General features: G+C 42.1%; 4 protein-coding genes across 7 annotated transcripts; 1 reads left to right on the top strand and 3 right to left on the bottom strand.

Moving 5' to 3' along the window:
* Positions 1-937: 937 nt before the first annotated feature.
* On the bottom strand, positions 938-4,218 carry LOC143365433 (methanethiol oxidase). The gene is made up of 9 exons (XM_076805607.1): positions 4,095-4,218; positions 3,599-4,011; positions 3,348-3,517; positions 2,835-3,014; positions 2,391-2,694; positions 2,032-2,292; positions 1,459-1,792; positions 1,253-1,375; positions 938-1,149 (listed from the first exon to the last, which is right to left on the bottom strand). The coding sequence occupies exons 2-9, from the start codon at positions 3,609-3,611 to the stop codon at positions 1,098-1,100; spliced, it is 1,437 nt and encodes a 478-aa protein (XP_076661722.1). The 5' UTR covers positions 3,612-4,011; positions 4,095-4,218; the 3' UTR covers positions 938-1,097.
* A 1,254-nt stretch (positions 4,219-5,472) lies between these two features.
* On the bottom strand, positions 5,473-10,209 carry LOC143365424 (uncharacterized). The gene is made up of 5 exons (XM_076805594.1): positions 9,896-10,209; positions 9,249-9,390; positions 8,919-9,150; positions 7,363-7,743; positions 5,473-7,142 (listed from the first exon to the last, which is right to left on the bottom strand). The coding sequence occupies exons 1-5, from the start codon at positions 9,936-9,938 to the stop codon at positions 6,123-6,125; spliced, it is 1,818 nt and encodes a 605-aa protein (XP_076661709.1). The 5' UTR covers positions 9,939-10,209; the 3' UTR covers positions 5,473-6,122.
* Positions 10,210-13,510: 3,301 nt separating this feature from the next.
* On the top strand, positions 13,511-18,979 carry Ripk5 (receptor interacting protein kinase 5). Of its 4 annotated transcripts, XM_076805559.1 has the most exons (5): positions 13,512-13,923; positions 14,128-14,291; positions 14,368-16,800; positions 17,404-17,547; positions 18,442-18,979. In XM_076805559.1, the coding sequence occupies exons 2-5, from the start codon at positions 14,168-14,170 to the stop codon at positions 18,471-18,473; spliced, it is 2,733 nt and encodes a 910-aa protein (XP_076661674.1). In that variant the 5' UTR covers positions 13,512-13,923; positions 14,128-14,167; the 3' UTR covers positions 18,474-18,979. The 4 variants fall into 4 exon arrangements, with proteins under 4 accessions (XP_076661683.1, XP_076661664.1, XP_076661674.1 ...); XM_076805568.1 differs by lacking the exon at positions 17,404-17,547 and having other exon boundaries at positions 13,511-13,923; XM_076805549.1 differs by lacking the exon at positions 18,442-18,979 and having other exon boundaries at positions 13,511-13,939; positions 17,404-18,317.
* On the bottom strand, positions 18,885-19,621 carry LOC143365418 (COMM domain-containing protein 7). The gene is made up of 2 exons (XM_076805581.1): positions 19,424-19,621; positions 18,885-19,203 (listed from the first exon to the last, which is right to left on the bottom strand). Exons 1-2 carry the CDS (start codon positions 19,470-19,472, stop codon positions 19,028-19,030), a joined length of 225 nt encoding a protein of 74 aa, XP_076661696.1. The 5' UTR covers positions 19,473-19,621; the 3' UTR covers positions 18,885-19,027.
* Between the last annotated feature and the right edge of the window lie 123 nt (positions 19,622-19,744).

The raw sequence follows: 19,744 nt of genomic DNA, 5'->3' as shown, positions 1-19,744 counted from the left end.
ACATACTATGTAGCGTGTGACGTTCTACGTCAAAACATTGGGCCTGCGGACGCGGCTGAGGTAGGAATAGGCAGACCTAATGATAAGCTCGATTAGTTTATTACCGTTCCCGAGACTGTTCTGTATGGACAGGTTTATGACAGGTTATTACTGTTAGTTCCTCGTCGTTCCAAAGAAAATTTTTTAGCAGGATATTTTTCTGCGCGTCCACCGTCAACGTTTTTTTTTTAGGACGGAAACGAAAAGTAAATATCGGGAAAATCGGAGGAAATCTTGCTGTAGGAGGGAAAACACACTATAATTTTAAGATCTCTAAATATTTCAATCTTAAAAAATAAATAAAACTTAAAATTATTTAAATTCGAATTCCGTATCCCTCCTACAGAAAGATTTCCTCCGATTTTGACCGGTAGTTACCTACCCTCTATAAGGAGGCCAGGTTTGGTCTCGATTTGCTCTGCATTTGGCATGGAATTTTACACGCAAACTTTGCACTCAAATACCGAGCCATTTATTTCCGCATTAGGTTCGGAATTTGTCGGCAAATTTTGGTGGCAAATTATTTGCAAATAGGGACCATATCCTGCTTCAAGCATGCTTCTGACACCAAAATAACCTGCTTTTGCTCGCAAAGTACGATTACAAACATTGATCAACATTTGCTCGAAGCAATTGTGGCTGACTGAGAGCTGTTACTATAATACATTATTACAATTTGACGGGAAAAATACCCGTCCTACTTGGGTCCTAAGATTCCTCTACATATGTAGAAGTCTCCATGGCATCATAACGACCCAATACTCTCGACGAACGAATACGCGAATATTATTTCATTTCTTTCGATTCGAATGGACGCTATTCTTCGAGAACTGCACCGCTTCCGAGTTCCGAGTCGAGAAAATAGAAAGGAAGGAGAGTAATGAACCGCCAAGACAACTTACAACAGCAAACAATCAACCTTTATTGCAACTCGCGACATCTTGAAGAAGATCGGATGCGCATCGTCGTCTACGCGCGCGCAATATCCTTATCCAATAAATCAATATCCAATATCCTTTTTTCCGATTGTAGAGAAAACGCGTGAGAAGGTTATCGCGTCAAGGATGTTCAGGTAACCATATGTCGGATGTGCAATCGCCTCCGGGGTACCTGAAACGTAAACGACCACGATACATTTCCGAAAAAATACTTCGCTATGCTTAAAACATTGTGTAATCGTGTGATCGTGTGATCACGATAGCAAGTCGGTTACCGCATTTCGTGTGCAAGCAGCACATCATTTTTATCCTCGCCAAAGTCTATCAAAAATTGATTGTCAAGTTTTAAACCACCGTTCTCCGTGTCCACGTCCAGCTTGACCATTACCGACCCGTTCCTAGAACAACGAGGTATCGTACGAGTGAGTTTACGAACGATAGGCAGGAAAATGCGTGTACAATAAGAAAAAGCGTATCTCACTCGACTTGATCGGGATAAAATTGTTGGTCCCATGGTTTGAATATGGAAGTGGTCACGTATAAGCGCGTTCCGTCGAGGCTCAGTTGAAGCATCTGCGGCGCGCCGTAAAATCGACGGCTCTTTACGTAAACCGGGCTCGGTTGTTCGGTTAATTCTTCGTCGTGCATCACGCGAATCTTCGAGTCGTTTAAAATCGACCCCCCGAGGAAGATTTGGCCGGTTAACTTTGGATTCTTCCTGTCGGAGATGTCGTACTGTCTGACGTCTCCGTGAAGCCAATTCGAGAGGTAGAGATATTTGTCGTCGAGGCTGATCAATATGTCGGTAATCATACCTACGAAACGGTCGATTAAGGGTCGATGCATACACGCCGGAGATGGACCGTATACCATGGGGACTGTAGATACAAATGCAGGGTTATCGAAACCTGATACCCACTTTCGATAACCCTGCATTTGTATCTAGAGTTCTCATGCTATACGGTCCGTCTTCGGCGTGTATCAATCGACCCTACAACGGTTCGGCTCTTTAAATTGGTGGTATATCTTAGTCGGAAAAAGAAGGAAGGATTACCTGGCATTTGCGGAGCGATCCAGCCCTCGACTTTCTTAGCAGGCACTTGAATCACCTTTTCGGTGCGCCATTCGCCTTCCGGTGTTTCGTAAAATCTGTGGACGTTCGAACTGACCGCACATCCGACGAATCCCTCGCTGGCTTTCGGATCGTGCAGAAACCTGACTTCAAGAGGAGCGATTCCATCGTCTCCCAAGTTTATCGTTTGCTTCAACTTTCTTTCGCTCCACGAATAAAAATTCAAACTTCTGCCGTAAATTGCTGCGAAAAGATAACGTATCAACGGATTCGATTCGATTCAATTCGATTCGAAATAGAGAAAGAGAAAGAGAGAGAGAGAGAGAGATGCGAAGACCAACTTGGATCGGTGCTGTCCGTGATCTTGTATCCTCGTTTAAACACTCTGGGTACACCCCATTCGGTGGCAACGAGAACGTCGCGATACGGCTGGTACCAAAAATCGTAACCGAAAGCCGCTTTTCTCTCTCCCTTCGTCCATACGCCTTTCACCTCGAACGTCTCCGAGTCGATGCAAAGGAATTCGCCTTGCGCGTCACCGTTTGGCTTGCCCATCGCGGAAATCATTATCTCTCCTGTAGGCGCGCAATGGCTTGTATGTATGGTCGATAACCCGCATCCGTGCACCTCGGCCGGCGACAACACCTTCACGCGGCGATGCGACGCGACGGGACAACCAGATGGAACAGAATAGAATAGGATGGAATGGAAAAGAGAAGAGAAAATAAGAGAAACGACAGTCACGCGAACGTGAACAAAGGTTTGTAACGCGAACGTGGACAAACCTTCTTGATAGACGGTGCTCGTTCGTTGCTCGTATCGATGAAATAGACGCGGTCTGACATCAGACACGGGAGCACCATCGTGTCCCGTTTACGCGGCTGACCGTGGCAACTGCTGCAAATGTTCCATCCCGAATGATGAAGTTCATCGCCGACATACAGCATTCGTAGTTTGTGAATGATCTGCGCGAATTTTCGCAATGGAATCGCGCGGAAAGGCCAACGGAAGCGAAAACAGAAACAGAAACAGAGATTCGATCGATTGGAATCAGAGTACCGATAGCTTGCACTGGCCAGGCTAATATGGAGCGTTTATTTTGAAAGTGGTGCAAGTCCATTTTTTGCTGATAAAAAAAATATGCAAATATACGAATTAAAGAAATATACAAATTAAACAATTATACAATTTTAAATATACAAAATATAATAAATATATAAAATATGATTTTAAATATAAATGGACTTACACCGCTTTCAAAATAAACGGTCCATATGATAGTATGCAGTAGTTTCTACCTTGCAGTAGGTTGGGCTCGCTGGATCCACGTCCACGGTGGAAAGCACATCCGGTTTTTCGGGATCCGTGTGCACGCAGACAACGTACAACAACTTTTCGCGCGGACCCTCGAGCATCGCAGCTTTCGGCGATTTGTAGCCGGGACCGGCGCAGCTCGAACATCCTGGCCCTGGAATCAATCGTTTTCTCGAAACTCTGCTAAATCGTTTATAAGTCTCTAGTCGACCGGTTGTCGAACCTTCATGCGTACCTTTGCTTTCCATAGTCCGCAGTCTCGTGTTCGCTTCTCGACTGGATCCTGTGCTCGACGAATCGAAACTGATGCCGAGCTAAGAGTCAACACGCTCTATATACGTAGTTTAAATCATACGAAAAGAAAAAGAGTATACTCCGACTGCTGCGTATCAGCGACCAACCAAGTACATCCACATACACGCGAGGACGCGTATATTTGATATAAACCGCTTTCGACAGCCGATAACCGACAACAAGGTGTGTTTTCGGTCTGCTTCTGTTCGCAACACAGATGCGCTCGCAGTTATTGTATGCAATAACTACGCAACGACGTAACGGCAATCCAAAGAGTAAAAGGTACAGAGATTTACTCGCGTTGCTCGTCGCGATTACGTAACAAATTTGCTCGGTAACCGCTCGTCGAATAAACTACAAAAACAGACTGAGTCATTAATCTTGAGAGTGTTATCATCTCAGGCTTAACAACGGCTGCTGTTACGATAAAAACTAACGTGTTCATTGAGTGTATTCGATTCCGATTCAATTTCAATGGACATCTTTGCGGGATCGTCCTTTCTTGCCGGTCCTGTTTTTACTGTTGTTATCGTTGCTGTTGCTGTTGCTGTTGCCATTGCTGTCGCCGTCGTCGCTGATAACTTTATTGGCAGATTGATCGCGCTTCTCGCGAAGTATTGCGCAAACCAAAAGATTTTCACGATGCAAACTAATCAGTTGTGCCAAACGATATTTAGCAAGATCCATTTGCGTCGCTATGCCATCATACCCTGAATCCAGTCTGTCCAATTCGCTGCTAATATTAGTTATCATTTCTAACAACAGCCCGTCTCTTTTGCGTAGTTCGAGAACGTATCTGTTCGAAGCTAACAACGCGATCAACCCAACCGTTGTAACAATCGTAAATCCTAAAAGGCTCTTTTGCAACAGCGTCATCGTATTTGGAAGATTTATCGTCGAAAATTGTTGCTGTTGCGCTCGACGTTCCCATTTCGCGATTTGAATTCAACTTTGTGAACCTCGCAAGCGTCCCGCCAGCTCGTCGACAGTTACAGAGTACTTTTGGTATTCTTCTCGTTCGTTATCTTCGACGTGGACACACGATTAAGAATCCCCTCGTCTCGCCCGACTCGCGCTCGGACCGCGCGACCGCACGGACGCAAAATCGCAAAAACGCAAAAAAACGCGACTATTACGCGCGAACGGGAAGAGAACCGAATCAACGGAAAACTGTACGCATTCGCTGCATTCTCGTATCGCGTTTTACACTCGTTCTACTCCAGTGGCAAGCTGGTCCGTCTCGTTCTCGACGTTGATGTTGTTCGCACGGCTCCCGATGCTCCCCGTTTTCGTTCTTTTTCTGGCGCAAACGCCCACGTTTTTTTATCTATTATTAAATGCGCGACGACGAGTACAAGAAAACGGTTCGTCGCGACACGCCTCTCTCTTCTTTTTCTTTACCATCGTCGTCTTCCGCGCGATCTCTTTCAGATTCCTCGACGTTTACGAATTCCCCACTATACGCTTGCCTACTTCGTAACGTATGTACGCGCAACATCTACCACGGTTTCGATACAGACACGGATACGAATACGGGAATCAAAAACAATTAAGAAAGTAGAGGAGGCACGTTGGTCTCGATTTCGCTCATCCAAACTTGCAAGTTTCAAACAGCATTTCGTTGTCGGAACGTAAACAATCTCTAGGGAACAAGCGACACGGATAGGTAGAATCTTGGCTGTTACTCGACAACATCCGAATCTAAATTTTGTCTGAGTTTCGTATCGATCACGATCCTGTATCGAGATATGTACATAGTACGGGACATTGATCGAGACAGTCTTTTCTTTTTAGGATTGGGCCGAAGATTCGCGAAACGGATACGCGATTTGTTCGTGTTTCACGCGTCAACGATTCGCGATCCGGTCGACGAATTTCGGGAACGCGAAGGAAAAGGCAGAAGAACAGGACGGGCAAAGGTTAAAACGGGAATGAATCGACAAGAGGAGTGCGAGGCGATTGCGACGATTGCGAGGCTACTGTTGCTGTTACTGCTACTGCTACTGCTACTCGTGGTGCTGTTGGTGCTGTTGGTGGTGGAACGGAAGAGCAAACGAGCAAAGGAAAGGCCAAGGGAAAACAGAAAGCAAAAGAACAGGACAGAGATCGTGGAAAGCGACATGCGCGAAATCGTATATTTGAGAGCGCATCCGCATATTCGCACGCTTCTTAATCGATAACGCGAGAATCGAATATCGTATCATAGTCGTCTTATACAGTTTACAGTTTACAGCGAATCAAAATGATTCTCGTTTGTTTTGCTCAAACTTGAACCCCGTGCTTTCTAATCGTCCTGGGTCGCATTCAACGATACGCAGTAGACAGAGATAAACAGAAACAAACAAACTCAGCCATCGTGTTACCCGCTTCGCGTTTCCACGAACATATATATACATATATTTCGTTGCTGGATTACTCGTCGCGTCGAGCCGACCTTGATTAACGACCGATCGCACGTTATGTATTCACATCGAAGAAATCGATGGAAGCGCGACGCAGGTAGCCATCGACAGAAAAAAACGGACGATCGAGACGGGGTTAACGTTCAACAAAAGACACAACGTTTGAAAAACAACGACCGGAAGAGACGGAACGGCTCGTTCGTTCCGAAAAAGAAGAAAATGCAGCCAACACGCAAAGAATAGGACGACCGGGCATTCGAAGATGCGATTGTTATCGTCGTAGCGCGACGCAGGACAGGGCGCGTACAGAACGGACAGATTCTCGGACGAGAAAGAGTAAGAGAGAGAGAAAGGGACGGAGAAGGAGGATTCCTGCCACGATTTCGGGTCGCGCGCGCAACTCTTTGCTCGAAAACTGTTCGAGGAAACTGCGTTGGAGCATCGACGAAGAGGTGCCTCCCAGACATCGTCCTTCGACGAGGCTAACAGCAAAGCGTAGTCGCCGTTCCAATCGAGATTTATTCTCGCCTTGAATGTTGGGATCGCAGGAGTCTCCGAGTAGGCGACGTATCCTTGCGGCAGACAACGTTTCGTCCAGGAGAACGGACCGTGTCCGTGTCCATGTCTGTGTTCCGCGGCACGTTTCGTTTGGAAAACTCGGAAAATTCGAAGATAGAGATTCGAATCTTTTGCCGATTCTCTCGACGATTCGGCAAACTCGTCGAAGCGAAGGCTTACGCGATCGAAGAACATGAACGGGGTAGAATTTAGCGACAACTGCGACGGCGACCGCGATTGCGAACGGGGCTGCTTGGTTCGCGCATAAGCGCCGGTTGCCATAACCGTGCACGATGGAATAGAACACGCGAAATCGGTGTAATACGTCCAACGCGCGGACCAACGATTTTCGTTGGAATAAATCCGAAAGATTCTTCTAGCCCAGAAGCCTCTGTCGACGCTCTCGCACCTGATGCTCACCCAAAGACCACCGATCTCCACCGGGAGCGTCGGAGCTTGATGAAATAGCGGTGGACTGTACTGTGTAGCGCGTAACACGTTCACGCAGATTGGACAGAAAACAAGCTGAAACACACACCGCGATCAAACAGTTACATACATCGTTTCGTTCGAGACTCGAGAGCGCTGTTCTCTGTTACCGTTCTACCGATTATTATTATTATTGTTGTTGTTGTTGTTGTTGTTATTATTACTATTATTATTATTATTATTATTATTATTATATTGTCTACTACGCTGTTAGACAGTTATGCTGTTATAACTATGGTTATGATTATGGGATTACCGTATCGGCGCGTAGCAACGCTAGAGGCTGCAACCGGTTCGGCGTCCGCGCACTAAATGTTTCCCACAGTTTCGCGCTTCGAGGTGATCCACCAAGTAGCAGTTCCACTCTCGATCTTCTCTTCTCGACACGTAGCAGCCCCAGTTCCGTGAATTCGATGCTCAACATTTCCAAACAATCGAACGCGTCTCGATTCTTCGTACGTCGAGAACGACTTTCGAACGAATTCGAGTTCAGTCCATGGGCATCGACGTTTGCGTCCGCCGAAGCGTGAATCGGCCGTTCGTAGATCGGTTCGGCTCGATAAGGGCGCCACTTTATTTCCACGGTGTCGTCGATAGCGCAAGTCGTATTTATTCTGCGTCGGAATCGGCGAGCAACCTGTTGATCGACCAGCGAGCTCGATAAAAAAAAGGTGGACCGCGATCGACGCCACACCATGTGCCATGCGCCGTGCATCATACACGGGTATGTATCTACTACCCACTAGAGCTAGCACCCGGGTAGTAGAGCTTCACCCCGGTATGTGAGATACCCGAGTACCCATGAGATAGCCGAGCACCCGGGTACCCGAGTATCTCATGAGGTCTCACATCTGGTTACAAGAGCTATTATTTTCTGAGCCGCCGCGCCGCACAGTGGGCAATTTGGACGAAATCGAATTCAAAATCAAAGAACTTTCGATAGGAATGAGGTAGAGCGATGAAATTTTTTTTAAATGAAAGCTGAAACTTTGTAGAATATGGGAAAAATAGGGAGATTATTACCATCCAATCATTTCAACGAAAAAATGACTTCATTAGTTTTTGTCACAAAAATCTATTTTTTGCAAAATCCTGAGGTCGTAGATAAATTTTGAGACCAGATTTGAAATCAGCGTGAAAAAAATCTATGGGAAATGATGTATAGTATGTTAAAAAAAATTTTTTTCCGCGCGTGGTATTGGAAAAACTAAAATTTTCTTGAATTTGTTCGCGTTTAACGAATTTTCTCGAGGTTAAAAAACGTTCGTACCACAATCTCTCTATTCTACAAAGTTGCAGCTTTCATTTAAAAAAAATTTCATCGCTCTACCTCATTCCTATCGAAAGTTCCTTGATTTTGAATCCGATTTTGTCCAAATTGCCCACTGTGCGCCGCACCGCCCTGTATGCTTCATTCGAGTATTCGGTTGATTCATATTTTTGAAGTAGAAGAAGTAGAAGAATACTAAACACAAATTGCGTTGTAAACATTAAGAAAATCTACTACCAACTATTTCATGTAATAATAATAAAACCTATCTCATATACGCGGGTATCTCATGAGGAGACTGGGGATTTTATGCATTTATGGGAGAAATGAGTTGGTGCTATTGAAAACAATAAAGAAATTAAAAGAATCTAAGAACGTTGTCTTCTGCTTCTTGTAATTGATTCAAACAATTTTTATTTCTGCATCAAGATCCGCATTCTATTCATAAGATACCTTGGTAATTTTTGTTTACCCGGGTATCTCAAAAGTAACAGCTCTACTACCCACTGTTTATTACATAGGCTTGCGTAAGGATAGTCTACCTGTCTGTTGAACGGTATCAAGTGAACCGAGTCCAGTCGAGCGTTCGCTTCCGTGGCACCGGAAATCCTGGTGGACGGCGACAAGAGTTCGATCGAGCCACGCGCCACGACGGCGTACGTCGCGATGCTGCACGACTCTTCCGCGTAATGGTACCGTATCAACAGGAACGTACCATTCGCGAAGAAACTGTATTTTCGTATCATGTGTTCAGGCCCGGCACGCGTTTCGCATCTACAACAAACGGAACGAACGAAACAAACAATTTCAATGGGAATTAATCGCGAGACGGTTCACGATCTGCTGATTAGTTTCTTCGGAGCTGAACTTACTGTTGCGACAACCAAATAGATTGTAATCTGGTCGGTGAATCGTCCGTTGTCGTTCCTTTGTCCTCGGAAGCAACCTTCTCCATGATCGCGCCACATCCATCCTCCTCCTTGTCCGATACAAGAAAAACGCCGAGGCCAAAATCTACACAGAAAAACCAAGATCTATTTCTACGAGTAGCTGTCTCTGCTGTCCGACGAGCCTTCCAATCTTCCTAGGATCGCGTGACCACGAGAGAACCGAAAACCCCCCGCAAAGATTAACAGCTAACCGTATGCATATCTATGTATATCAAGTATCCTCCGTATTTACTAATTTTGAGCCATATCTTCTCGTTCTTCTTGTCCAGCTTATCCGATTGTATCGTAGCTTCGGCGCATTGCACGAGCCTCTGATCGGTATTCAAGCGGAATCACAGTCGACGGAAAGGCACGGTAGACCGCGTGCTTTAAATGTTACGCGTTCGGCGAGACAGCCGATCGATCTCATTGACAGCCACTGCACATCTATGTACACTACACCATATGCCGTGCACGCGAAAACAACTTTTTAATTAAGAATCCAACGATCGGCTTCTAAGCGACGCGATGGATCTCCTTGCCAAGTATCACGAATTCCATCAGCGAAATATGCTCTTTAATTCGCTTACCGGCAAATTGACAAAGTGTGAGGCCAACGATCAACGAAAACATATTTTCTCTCAGCAATTCGAAGCTATGGATCAAACTATAGAACCATACAACTAATTTGCTCTTCTGTACGTTGCACCAATCACTTTCTCTCTTCGTAGAGGAATATTATGTGCACTGTACAGAAAGTTTTCCCTGACAAACTCAACTCGCGTCGAAGTCACCCCCAACGCGGTATTTATCCGTATCCCTTATCCCTTCCCAACTTTCTCACCTCGAACAATTGTGGACGCGACCGCTGATCGCGCATTTAGCATGCACGGTGCATAATCCATTACTCGCTTTGCATGTATCTCTCTCTCTCTCTCTCTCTCCCTCTTTTCATCCAAACATTCCGTCTATTCGTTCTCAAAGCATCGTCCATACCAAATCGTTTATATTCCTTCTGCCCCATAATAATAGTAACAAGTGAATATTTAAACGGGAATTATTGATGAACACAGCTGTAAGTTATGTTGTAGCCCAAAGCTGCGAAGCCTTCAATCAAAATTAATGTTTCATGATTTGTTTTGACACATCTTTTAATTTTTAGGCTAACCTAATTATTACGAATTATAACTATTTTTCTAATTTTATCCGCTGATCGAAATCAATTGTTTTATTTCAGTTGAATATCAACCCATTGTGAAAGTAAGATGAAAAAAAGAGAGTTTGAAGAACGATGGTTCCAATAAATTTAAGCTCACGCATATAGGGAAAGCAAAGCTTCGTAGCCAAGATATCCTACCTACAAGTTTAAAATGCAGTAACGAAATTATTGAAAAATCCAGAAACTATGTGAACACTCAAAATAAAAATTAGGGGTAATATTTTTGATTTGTTGTTTAATTTAATCTAGTTTTTTTTATAATGAATGCTGCGTTCAATATTTATTTTCTCTTGCTACTATTATTATGGAACAAATTAACTTCAGCAACTGCTACTATTATTATGGGACAGAGGGAGTATTAGTTTATACCCTCGCGTTCTCATACCATGATTTCATTACCGCTTGTCGCGTCTCGTTGAAAATTTTCGGAAGACATACTTAATACGGGATAAACAAATATTCTACTCTACCGATTGCATACAAAAGTCTTTGACTGGAATCGCGTAATAAGTAATAAATAAATATTCAACCAAACAGCGACTGGAGTGCCAAAGTGTGAATGGTAGCGCCATCCAGCGGCGACACATGGAAGCTTGCAAATAGGAAGAATTACACCACCCACGAAATATTTAGAAAGAATGCCAGTCCCCGTGTGAGTCTCAAAGTGGGTCCCAGGTGGTCCCAGGTGGGTACTGGGAGCGGTCGGTAATGGCCCCAATCACCGACGAGATATTTAGAAAGACTGCCAGCCTTACGGGAGAATGTGTCGCTCGAAAAATGCGGTGTTTTCTACCGCCCTCTAGGATAGATTTTGGCTGGAGTAAGAAACAGAAGGCCAACGACGGTATTTCGTCGGTGCAGAAGACCACTAAGGAAATTCTCGTCGGTGAGAAGGTGAATCATCACGGACCCATATCGATTATCAAATGTTACGTTCTCCGATCAGAGTTGGGCAAAATATTTATCTAAATAAAAATTTCGAATAACGAATAAAAGATAAAAAAATTTTTATTTCCTTATTCGAAGGTTCGAATAAAAAAAGTATCTTTATTACGAGTATCGAATAAATAATTTTATTCGACGAGAATTTATCCGATGAAAAAAGATCATTTTTTTTATTCGAAGCGGATTTATTCGAACTTCGAATAATTTTTTCATCTTTTATCTGTATTTTCTATTCGAAGGCTTCTAATAAATCTTCGAATTACTTTTACCGAGCGCCGAGATTCAAAGACCCAGCGACGACAAACGACATACAATGTAAGCGGATAGAGAATCGCGCACGAATGAAAGTTTAAACTTTTAGATTTATCAATATATCCTCATAAAATTGTGACGAGCGAATGGAGGGGATTTTTCTGATGAAAATGTGGTGAAATTCGAGTGTAATCGAACAAGTTTCATTGATACGTAATGTTACGATAAAAATTACAATCTCATTAAAGACAGTCCAAATGATGTCGTGTTTGGACTCATTTTGATCGGGATAAGCTCTAAAACTCATTCGTATTAACAATATTTTTCTGATTAAAAACATAAAAGCATACATTTCTAATAATGTTCGATCCTCCAACCGTTTCCATGATCTATAGTGATTTTCCCATGCACCATCTTATCAAGTCTTATCGTAACACCATTGCAAAATGAGAATAAATTAATCTCACAACAGATTACTGCATAATTATTCCTTAATTGAGATGTGTATTTAGAGCTTGAAAAACTTAGATTACTCCCTGGTAATTTTTAATTGTTAACAATTACAAGGGCATGTACAAAATCATCATCCTATTTCCAAGGAATCCTAGGACTTTAAGCAAAGGGTCGTCAATAAATTAATTTTTTCATAACTTCCTGCGGTCCTTTCCTTTGAAAATTTAAGCACTTATACTTTGAAGTGCGTAGATCATTTACCAATAACTTTTCATATAAAAATATCACCCTCAAACTTTAAAAGTTCGATATTTTTATATCGCAGGAGAATTAATTTTTCAATATTTTCCCGTGGAGCATTCCACAAGTTCTCAACTTAAAGCTTTTAAACAATAGTTCTCAGTTAACAATTACTCGAGCATCGATATAATAATTGGACTAAGGCCTAGTTCAGACCCGGTGCTTATTTACATTGACGTCTTCATATTCGTCCAAACCTGTCCGCGCGGTTCAATAATCCGTCATACAAACCGCGCGATCAAAAACGCGCGCGGCTTCCGCGGTGTCTGAACTAGGCCTAATATTTACATGCCAAAGCGGTCAAGAAGGTGAAGATCGTGATTTAAGTCTGTTTCCACTGCACATTCTAGAGAGGTCTATCTATCTGGCTTGCTTTTATCAACAATTCATAAATGGTACAATACATAATACCGACATTCTTTGCTTCTTGCTTAACGCATCAACGAAAGCAGCGATTATAGTACCGTTCAACGCAGAATATTCATATTATTCATAGTTCCTTCCTAAAAACGAATGCTACTGCGTTTTTCCTGCGTCGTTCTTTTCCGTTAACAATGCCCACATATTTCCTTCATTATGCATACATACGCGTCCACACTAAAATATGTTGTACAGATGATGCAACGGCTATTATTACTTATGCGAACCAGAGGAGGATATTTTTTCAGTAATATCCGTTCCTGATAACGCGCTTTTAAATATAATATTTAACAGCTAATATATACCCGCGCGGCACATTGTAACTATAAATTCGATATTGACGGTCTTAAATTATGTACATATATCTTCGAATGTTATCTCTGTAAATAAGGGGAATCTTGTTTATTCTGTCCCGTTCGTATACCCTTTTAATCTCATAGAACAAAAAGGCACGCGTGCATAAGCGAAAGTAGCGTATCAACGCTGACTAAATGGTGCATACAGTTTATCAAGCAATTCAGTGTCTTTTCAGCCGTGGTTCACAGCCGCACGTAATTGCAATAAACACCGACGGTTCGAAAATAATTCGTTTTCCAACATGTGTCGAATCCAAGCGTTTCGCGTGGCTCCGGACTTTTAAATCAATTTTATTTTTATTTATGAAATGGAGACCTGACACATGCGTTCGGCTGTGATGCGACGATATTTATAAATTCTCGCCGTAATATAAATATAGTAAATATTTTTGAACTGCGCTGCTATCTGTTCAACTGTCAAATTTTGGAATTTCTGTCCGTGTGACCGCGCGCACGTTGGTGTTGGTGCCGTATGGGTAGAGTGTCTCTACGTTCCCACTAACTCCGCAATTTCCAACAAGTTTTTATACATGGAACATCCAGGAGGCTTGTCAATCCGATTTTCGAATGTCGAACGAGAAAACGTCGTTATGACTGAAGTCAAGGAGTTAATCAACCGCTGAGAATTCAGGAAAACCATCCGCATCGCGCTGAGCGTTTTTTGGTTAGGAAGGTTTGTATCATAATTGGTATATATTTAAGTACTCGTTTCGAATACTATTTATTATTCTTAAGCCTCTTTACATAATGCTGGTCTCTATTTAGTGTTATTGATCACTTATTATAGCCACTGCTCCAATTAATATGTTAACTTATACGTGTGTGTAGTCTAAGAACGTAGATTTACTTTGAAAATATATTCTGATGTTATTATCAGGGTATGAGGAATTTTGGAGTATTTACATAAATTTAACAAAATGGTAAGCAAAATACCACAAGAGTTCAGGAGGTACAATCGCAACCGCAATCAACTAAGGAACATTCTTAGTGAGACCCGACAGGCACTAGAAACCATCAACAATGAGAACTTTTTCCCTGGAGGTAAGCATCAATGACTTTGAACTTATATTCCAGCTGGGGCGAGTTTAGATTTTGAAACGATTTTGTTTGCTCGCAGAGAACATAATTAAGGAGCTGTTGCCTCAGTTAACTCTCGATAACATTAGGCACATTTTAATGAACTCACCTGCCATTGTTGTTTTCGGGCAAGACACTAAAGCAAAGGCCACTTTAGTCAATAGTTTACTTTCCACAGATGTCTTGCCTGTGTCCAATGGACTATGGCGTTGGATAAAAATCACTTACGATGTGATAAAGCACATTAGTCTTACGTTAGGTCTAGAATACGAAGTAGTTGATGGTTTGAAACCTAACGAGGAACCGTGGAATACTCTCCCTATAGAGGATCTAACAGGGTCTGGTACTGACGACACCAATTGTCCTACAGTGCTGGATGTGAAGCTAGATTTACCAGTACTGAAAGATGGTGTCCAGGTATTTGTTGTTCCAAACAATGGAGGAGTCCAGGTTCTGGCGAAAGGTCTGTTGAATATATTGCCCATATTTCTGTACGCTCTGGGGGAGCAGCCTCTAACGAAACAAAACCTGGAAGAGTTGAAAGATTTGAAAGACACATATCCGTTTAACCCTGTTCTATTTATATCATCACTGGAAAACATTACACTGAACAGTATCGACGGTGAACTGACTGAATCCGAACAACATAGACTGCAATATCGTATGAGCTCGATTGATTCGTCGAGCAAAACCGATAACGACGACGGTATCGACTTTGACAAAATGAATTCGCTGGGCACAACGTGGCTGGAACAGCTGACCAACTTGGGCTTCCTGGGCATGGAAGAGTCCGTCGAAGTTGATCAGCTCTCCTGGCTCGGTAGCGGACAGTACGTTTGCGGCAGCAAACTAGTGGATTCATGCAAGAAGATCGACAGTATTTTATACTTCGTACGAGGGTGTTTGCAAACCTATCTCATCAAAGCGAGCACCTACTTGAACGAGATCCATACGACCAGCTTGCGAAAGTTCATTCTAAGCGCTTTCGACATGGCCCGCACTATCCAAATCACTCCGAGACGAATACAGTACGCGCAGATGAAGGAAAACAAACTATACGCCGCTCTGATGAAAATAGTCAACGAAAACCAGGAGGAACTGACCGAATTAATACAAGGAATAATCCAAGAAATGAAAAACGATGCCATACTATCAGAACGCGACGTGTACCCCTATCAAAGCATCCCCTTTACCAACACAGAGCGAGCAGAATGGTCCGCGACAGTCCGAGCAGCGACCTCCGAAGTTCAGAGGGTGGTGCTTAGTCGCTTAGGCGAGAAGGTCGCGTACCAGCTCGTCAATTCCGTCAACTGTCTCCAAGAAACGTTCGTGGGGACCTTGCAGCGATGTCTGCTGAGTCTCGAGAAGGCTTACGAGCGAGACTCTTGTCTGTTAGCCAGTGATGCTTTGAAGCAGATCCTCTCGGCTGCGTACAACGTCGACTTGCATAACTCCTCTCCGTCCCTCATACACTCTTTCTTGGAAAGATTGAGGCAACTGTTTAAATCATTGCCTCTGCCATGGTCACCAACACCGACCTTAGACGCAGCATGGCGAAAGGAAGTGGCTATCGACGTTCTAAATTCATTATCGGCAGCTAGACTAGCCAAAACGATATCTATGCAGTTTCGGGACAAGCTGAAGGCTTCCCACGACTCATTCCAGGCAGCTCTTAAATCCCTGGGCAATTATTACTCCGGGAAACTCGAGAGGACGGAGGAGCAGAGGATAGCTATTAGGAAGTATCATGCTCCTAGGCTGGCGAAATTAGCCTTAGAGTCTACGTCGATGATCGACGCCGTTCGCTATGGGATGCCCCATTGCGGGAAAGAGATCGGTAGAGGACAGTATGGAGTAGTTTTCGCTTGCGATGGTTGGGGAGGGGCACCAGGACCTTGCGCAGTGAAATCGGTAGTTCCACCTGACGAAAGACACTGGAACGACCTTGCCATGGAGTTTTACTATACCAGATCCATCCCGGATCACAAGAGAATAGTGAAACTCCGCGGATCTTACATAGACCAGTCCTACGGCGGAGGATTCGGCCTTGGATCCGCGGTTCTTCTGATTTCCGATCGATTGAGCCGCGATCTATACTGCGGGATCCGCGCTGGTTTATCTTGGCTGGAGAGGATACAGATCGCTATCGATGTGTTGGAAGGAATACGATATCTTCATTCTCAAGGACTCGTCCATCGGGACATCAAGCTGAAGAACGTTCTTCTTGATATCGAAAACAGAGCCAAGTTGACCGACCTAGGGTTTTGCATCACGGAGGCGATGATGTCTGGCAGTGTCGTTGGAACACCTGTCCACATGGCGCCAGAACTGCTAACTCGTCATTACGATAGCAGTGTCGACGTATATGCTTTCGGGATCTTGTTCTGGTATATCTGTGCCGGACACGTGAGATTACCGCTCGCTTTCGATCAGTTCCACAACAAAGAACAGTTGTGGAGCAGCGTCAAGAAAGGTAATTCGAAGTTCATTTATTGGTACTGTAGAATCTCGCTTGTTGCTACCTCGTTCATTGCACGGAATCCTCGTTCGTTGCACACCAGCGACTCCCACTATGATGTGTTCAAGGTTCTGAAACTCGTGGTGGGGGTGGGGTCTTTATAATAACACAAGATGCTACAAATCACTATGATTGGTTATACCTCTTTCATTGTACAATTTCGATTTTTCTACTGTACTAATGTTCGTTTGTAGGGTTTGGTATTAATTGGCTGGTGCTTGCGATGAGAAGATAGATCGTAAAAAATCGTGGTTGACTCAGTCGATTGATAAAATTGGTCTTAGTGTACTGATTGGAAATATACAGTGAGCAAAAATTTCATAATTCAGCAATCAGGAAACAGTGATGAAGAATTCAAGTCTAATAAAATCTTTTTGCGGAATTATGAAGATTTCGTTTACTCTATTGATGATTATGTTGGTTTTTCGTCAAAATTGTATCGAAATTCTGTTTTATGCATGTCGTACTAAAACTCGTTAGTGTTATTATGTTGTGAATGTTTAAATTGTGCATTGTGGTTCGATTGAAGTATGGAAGTAATTTTTTTTTTATAACAAGGCATCCGTCCCGAACGACTATCATCGTTTGACGACGAGTGTTGGAAGTTGATGGAGCAATGTTGGTCCGGGGAACCATCCAAACGACCCCTGCTCGGTGCAATTTTGCCAGTATTAGAATCGGTTCAACAGAAAGCAGAAAGAGGCAAGTCCTTACCGCAACTCAACACATTGAAGCTACAAGAAAGTACAACGTCAAACTCGAAAAACCCTGCATTAGCATTAGCAGAGCCTTACAATCAGAGGGGTGCTATGACTAGTCCAGCCCCGGCGAAACACAGGGCAATCAAAACTGTGAAACATCCGATCTTTCATATCACCAATCTGTTTCAAGCTAGTCTCTGCTCGAATCTCCACATTCAAATGCGGGAGTTTTGAAATGACTTTTTTTATACCTTGACCTTTAGAATTTTTCAAACGATCTGACAATATTTAATCGTGTTTGAAACACACTCGCGTCGCGACTTATCATTTTCTACTGCACCCAATTGACATTGATTTCCATAGTATTCTTGCAGTATTAAATTATTTGACAATTACTCTTTTAAAAAGATCTATTTTTTCGAATAGTATTTGCTCGATTACTCGGAAGCATTACACGAATGTTTTCTTTTTAATATAATTATAATGAAAGGTTGCGTCTATATTTTGTTTACATTAGAACTATAAGTGATTGCGATATTTTGATAAATACTTTGCATATGTAATCAGTGGGACAACAAACAATTTTTTTTATTAGACTATATAACTGTTTCCCCAGAAATTGCACTCTTTACATATGCTAATTCCTACGTGATTGTGATAAAATAACATGTTATTGTTAGCAAAAAGGAAGAAAAAAAAACAAAACCAAGAGATTGTATACTATCTGCTAAAGAATAAATAAAGTTTTCCAGTTTTCTATTTATCGTTGAAGACGGTACTATAAAGTTCATTTCGAAATCTTCAACAATTCAAAAAACTCATGTCTTTGAATCATTGAAGACGCTATCTAAATAATCAGATCCTATGTGTTATTCATAAGACTTTATGTTTTCAGATGACAGATTCTTCCATTCAGAACCCACATGAATCTCCAAAAGGGAATCAAAAAGGGTATTAACAATTTTAATAAAATTTAATAATTCACGAGAAACAATTCCATTGTATTTTACAATTGGACATGCAAAATATATTCTTGATTACCAACAGGTGTCAAGAACGCGAGCAATTTATTTGCAAATATTAAGAATTATATAGAAATCTCTTAAGGTACAAAATCCTTATTATACAAACAGAAACTCTAATTCGTGCATTAGATTTGTAGATTTTTAAAACAGAAACATAGAACTATGTACATAATATTAATTAACTTTTATACCATAAAGAATTTATTTTCTTACAAACTGGTAGTATTGCCTATATAAGTATTTGTTGATTATAACTATACAATCTATTATTTATTATAACTATACAATAACTATATAATAAACTGCATCAGTATCTAGTATAGTTATGTAATTACATAAATACAATTTTATTTTTACTCACATATTAAACTATACAGATGTATAGAAAAATAAAATGTTCATCAACAAGTGAATGACTTAATTTATAATTACGTGTATAAAATCAATAAGATTTATTTAAAGCAGCAAGTCAAGGTCAGACTTGGCCTTCTCTAGATCATGTAGAAATTTATAAAATTCGCTTATCGTCATCTCCACGAAGACAGTATTTGGTTTACCATCTTCCTCCAAATCTAACTTTAACTGCAGAAAGGATTTGCCGATGTTATCGGATTCATTGCTGGCAGCAGTGACTGTAACAAGTATAGCTATATATAGTATACACATACTATTGTGTGAAAGAGTATAGTATAGTCAAGACATCCTATTCACATACAACTTAATAATAAACAAAATTTACAGAAGTAAATTCTTCAATAGGAACTGCTGAGATAAAATAATGCCATCAAAACAATGCAACTCGAGGCTACAAAAATACGAAAAAATTAATTGTTTAAGGTTAAACATTCTTACCACCAAACCTCCACGAGACTCCGCGCACTTTACTGACAGTCTTAACCATTCTCTATTGTAAAAACTGTCAGCGAAAGAATCTTTACGCTCGCGTTACCAAAATTGTTGTTAAAGTTCGTTTCGATTACACCCAAACTCGAGCCAATGTATTCGGAGTCCCTCGACAGTAGAATATGCTGCCATCGCCAGACGTGCTAAGGAACTATCCATCAAAATGGCTGGTATCGTCAGCCAGTAATCGTTTGAGTACGGAATCGAGCAAATTGGATGGCGTTGCCATCTGGCTCTGCCTATTATGGAACTCATCCAGGCATTACGCGG

The sequence above is a fragment of the Halictus rubicundus genome, chromosome 1 (genome assembly GCF_050948215.1).
Source record: "Halictus rubicundus isolate RS-2024b chromosome 1, iyHalRubi1_principal, whole genome shotgun sequence".
NCBI classification, from domain to species: domain Eukaryota; kingdom Metazoa; phylum Arthropoda; class Insecta; order Hymenoptera; family Halictidae; genus Halictus; species Halictus rubicundus.
This window is presented reverse-complemented; position numbering and strand designations above follow the sequence as displayed.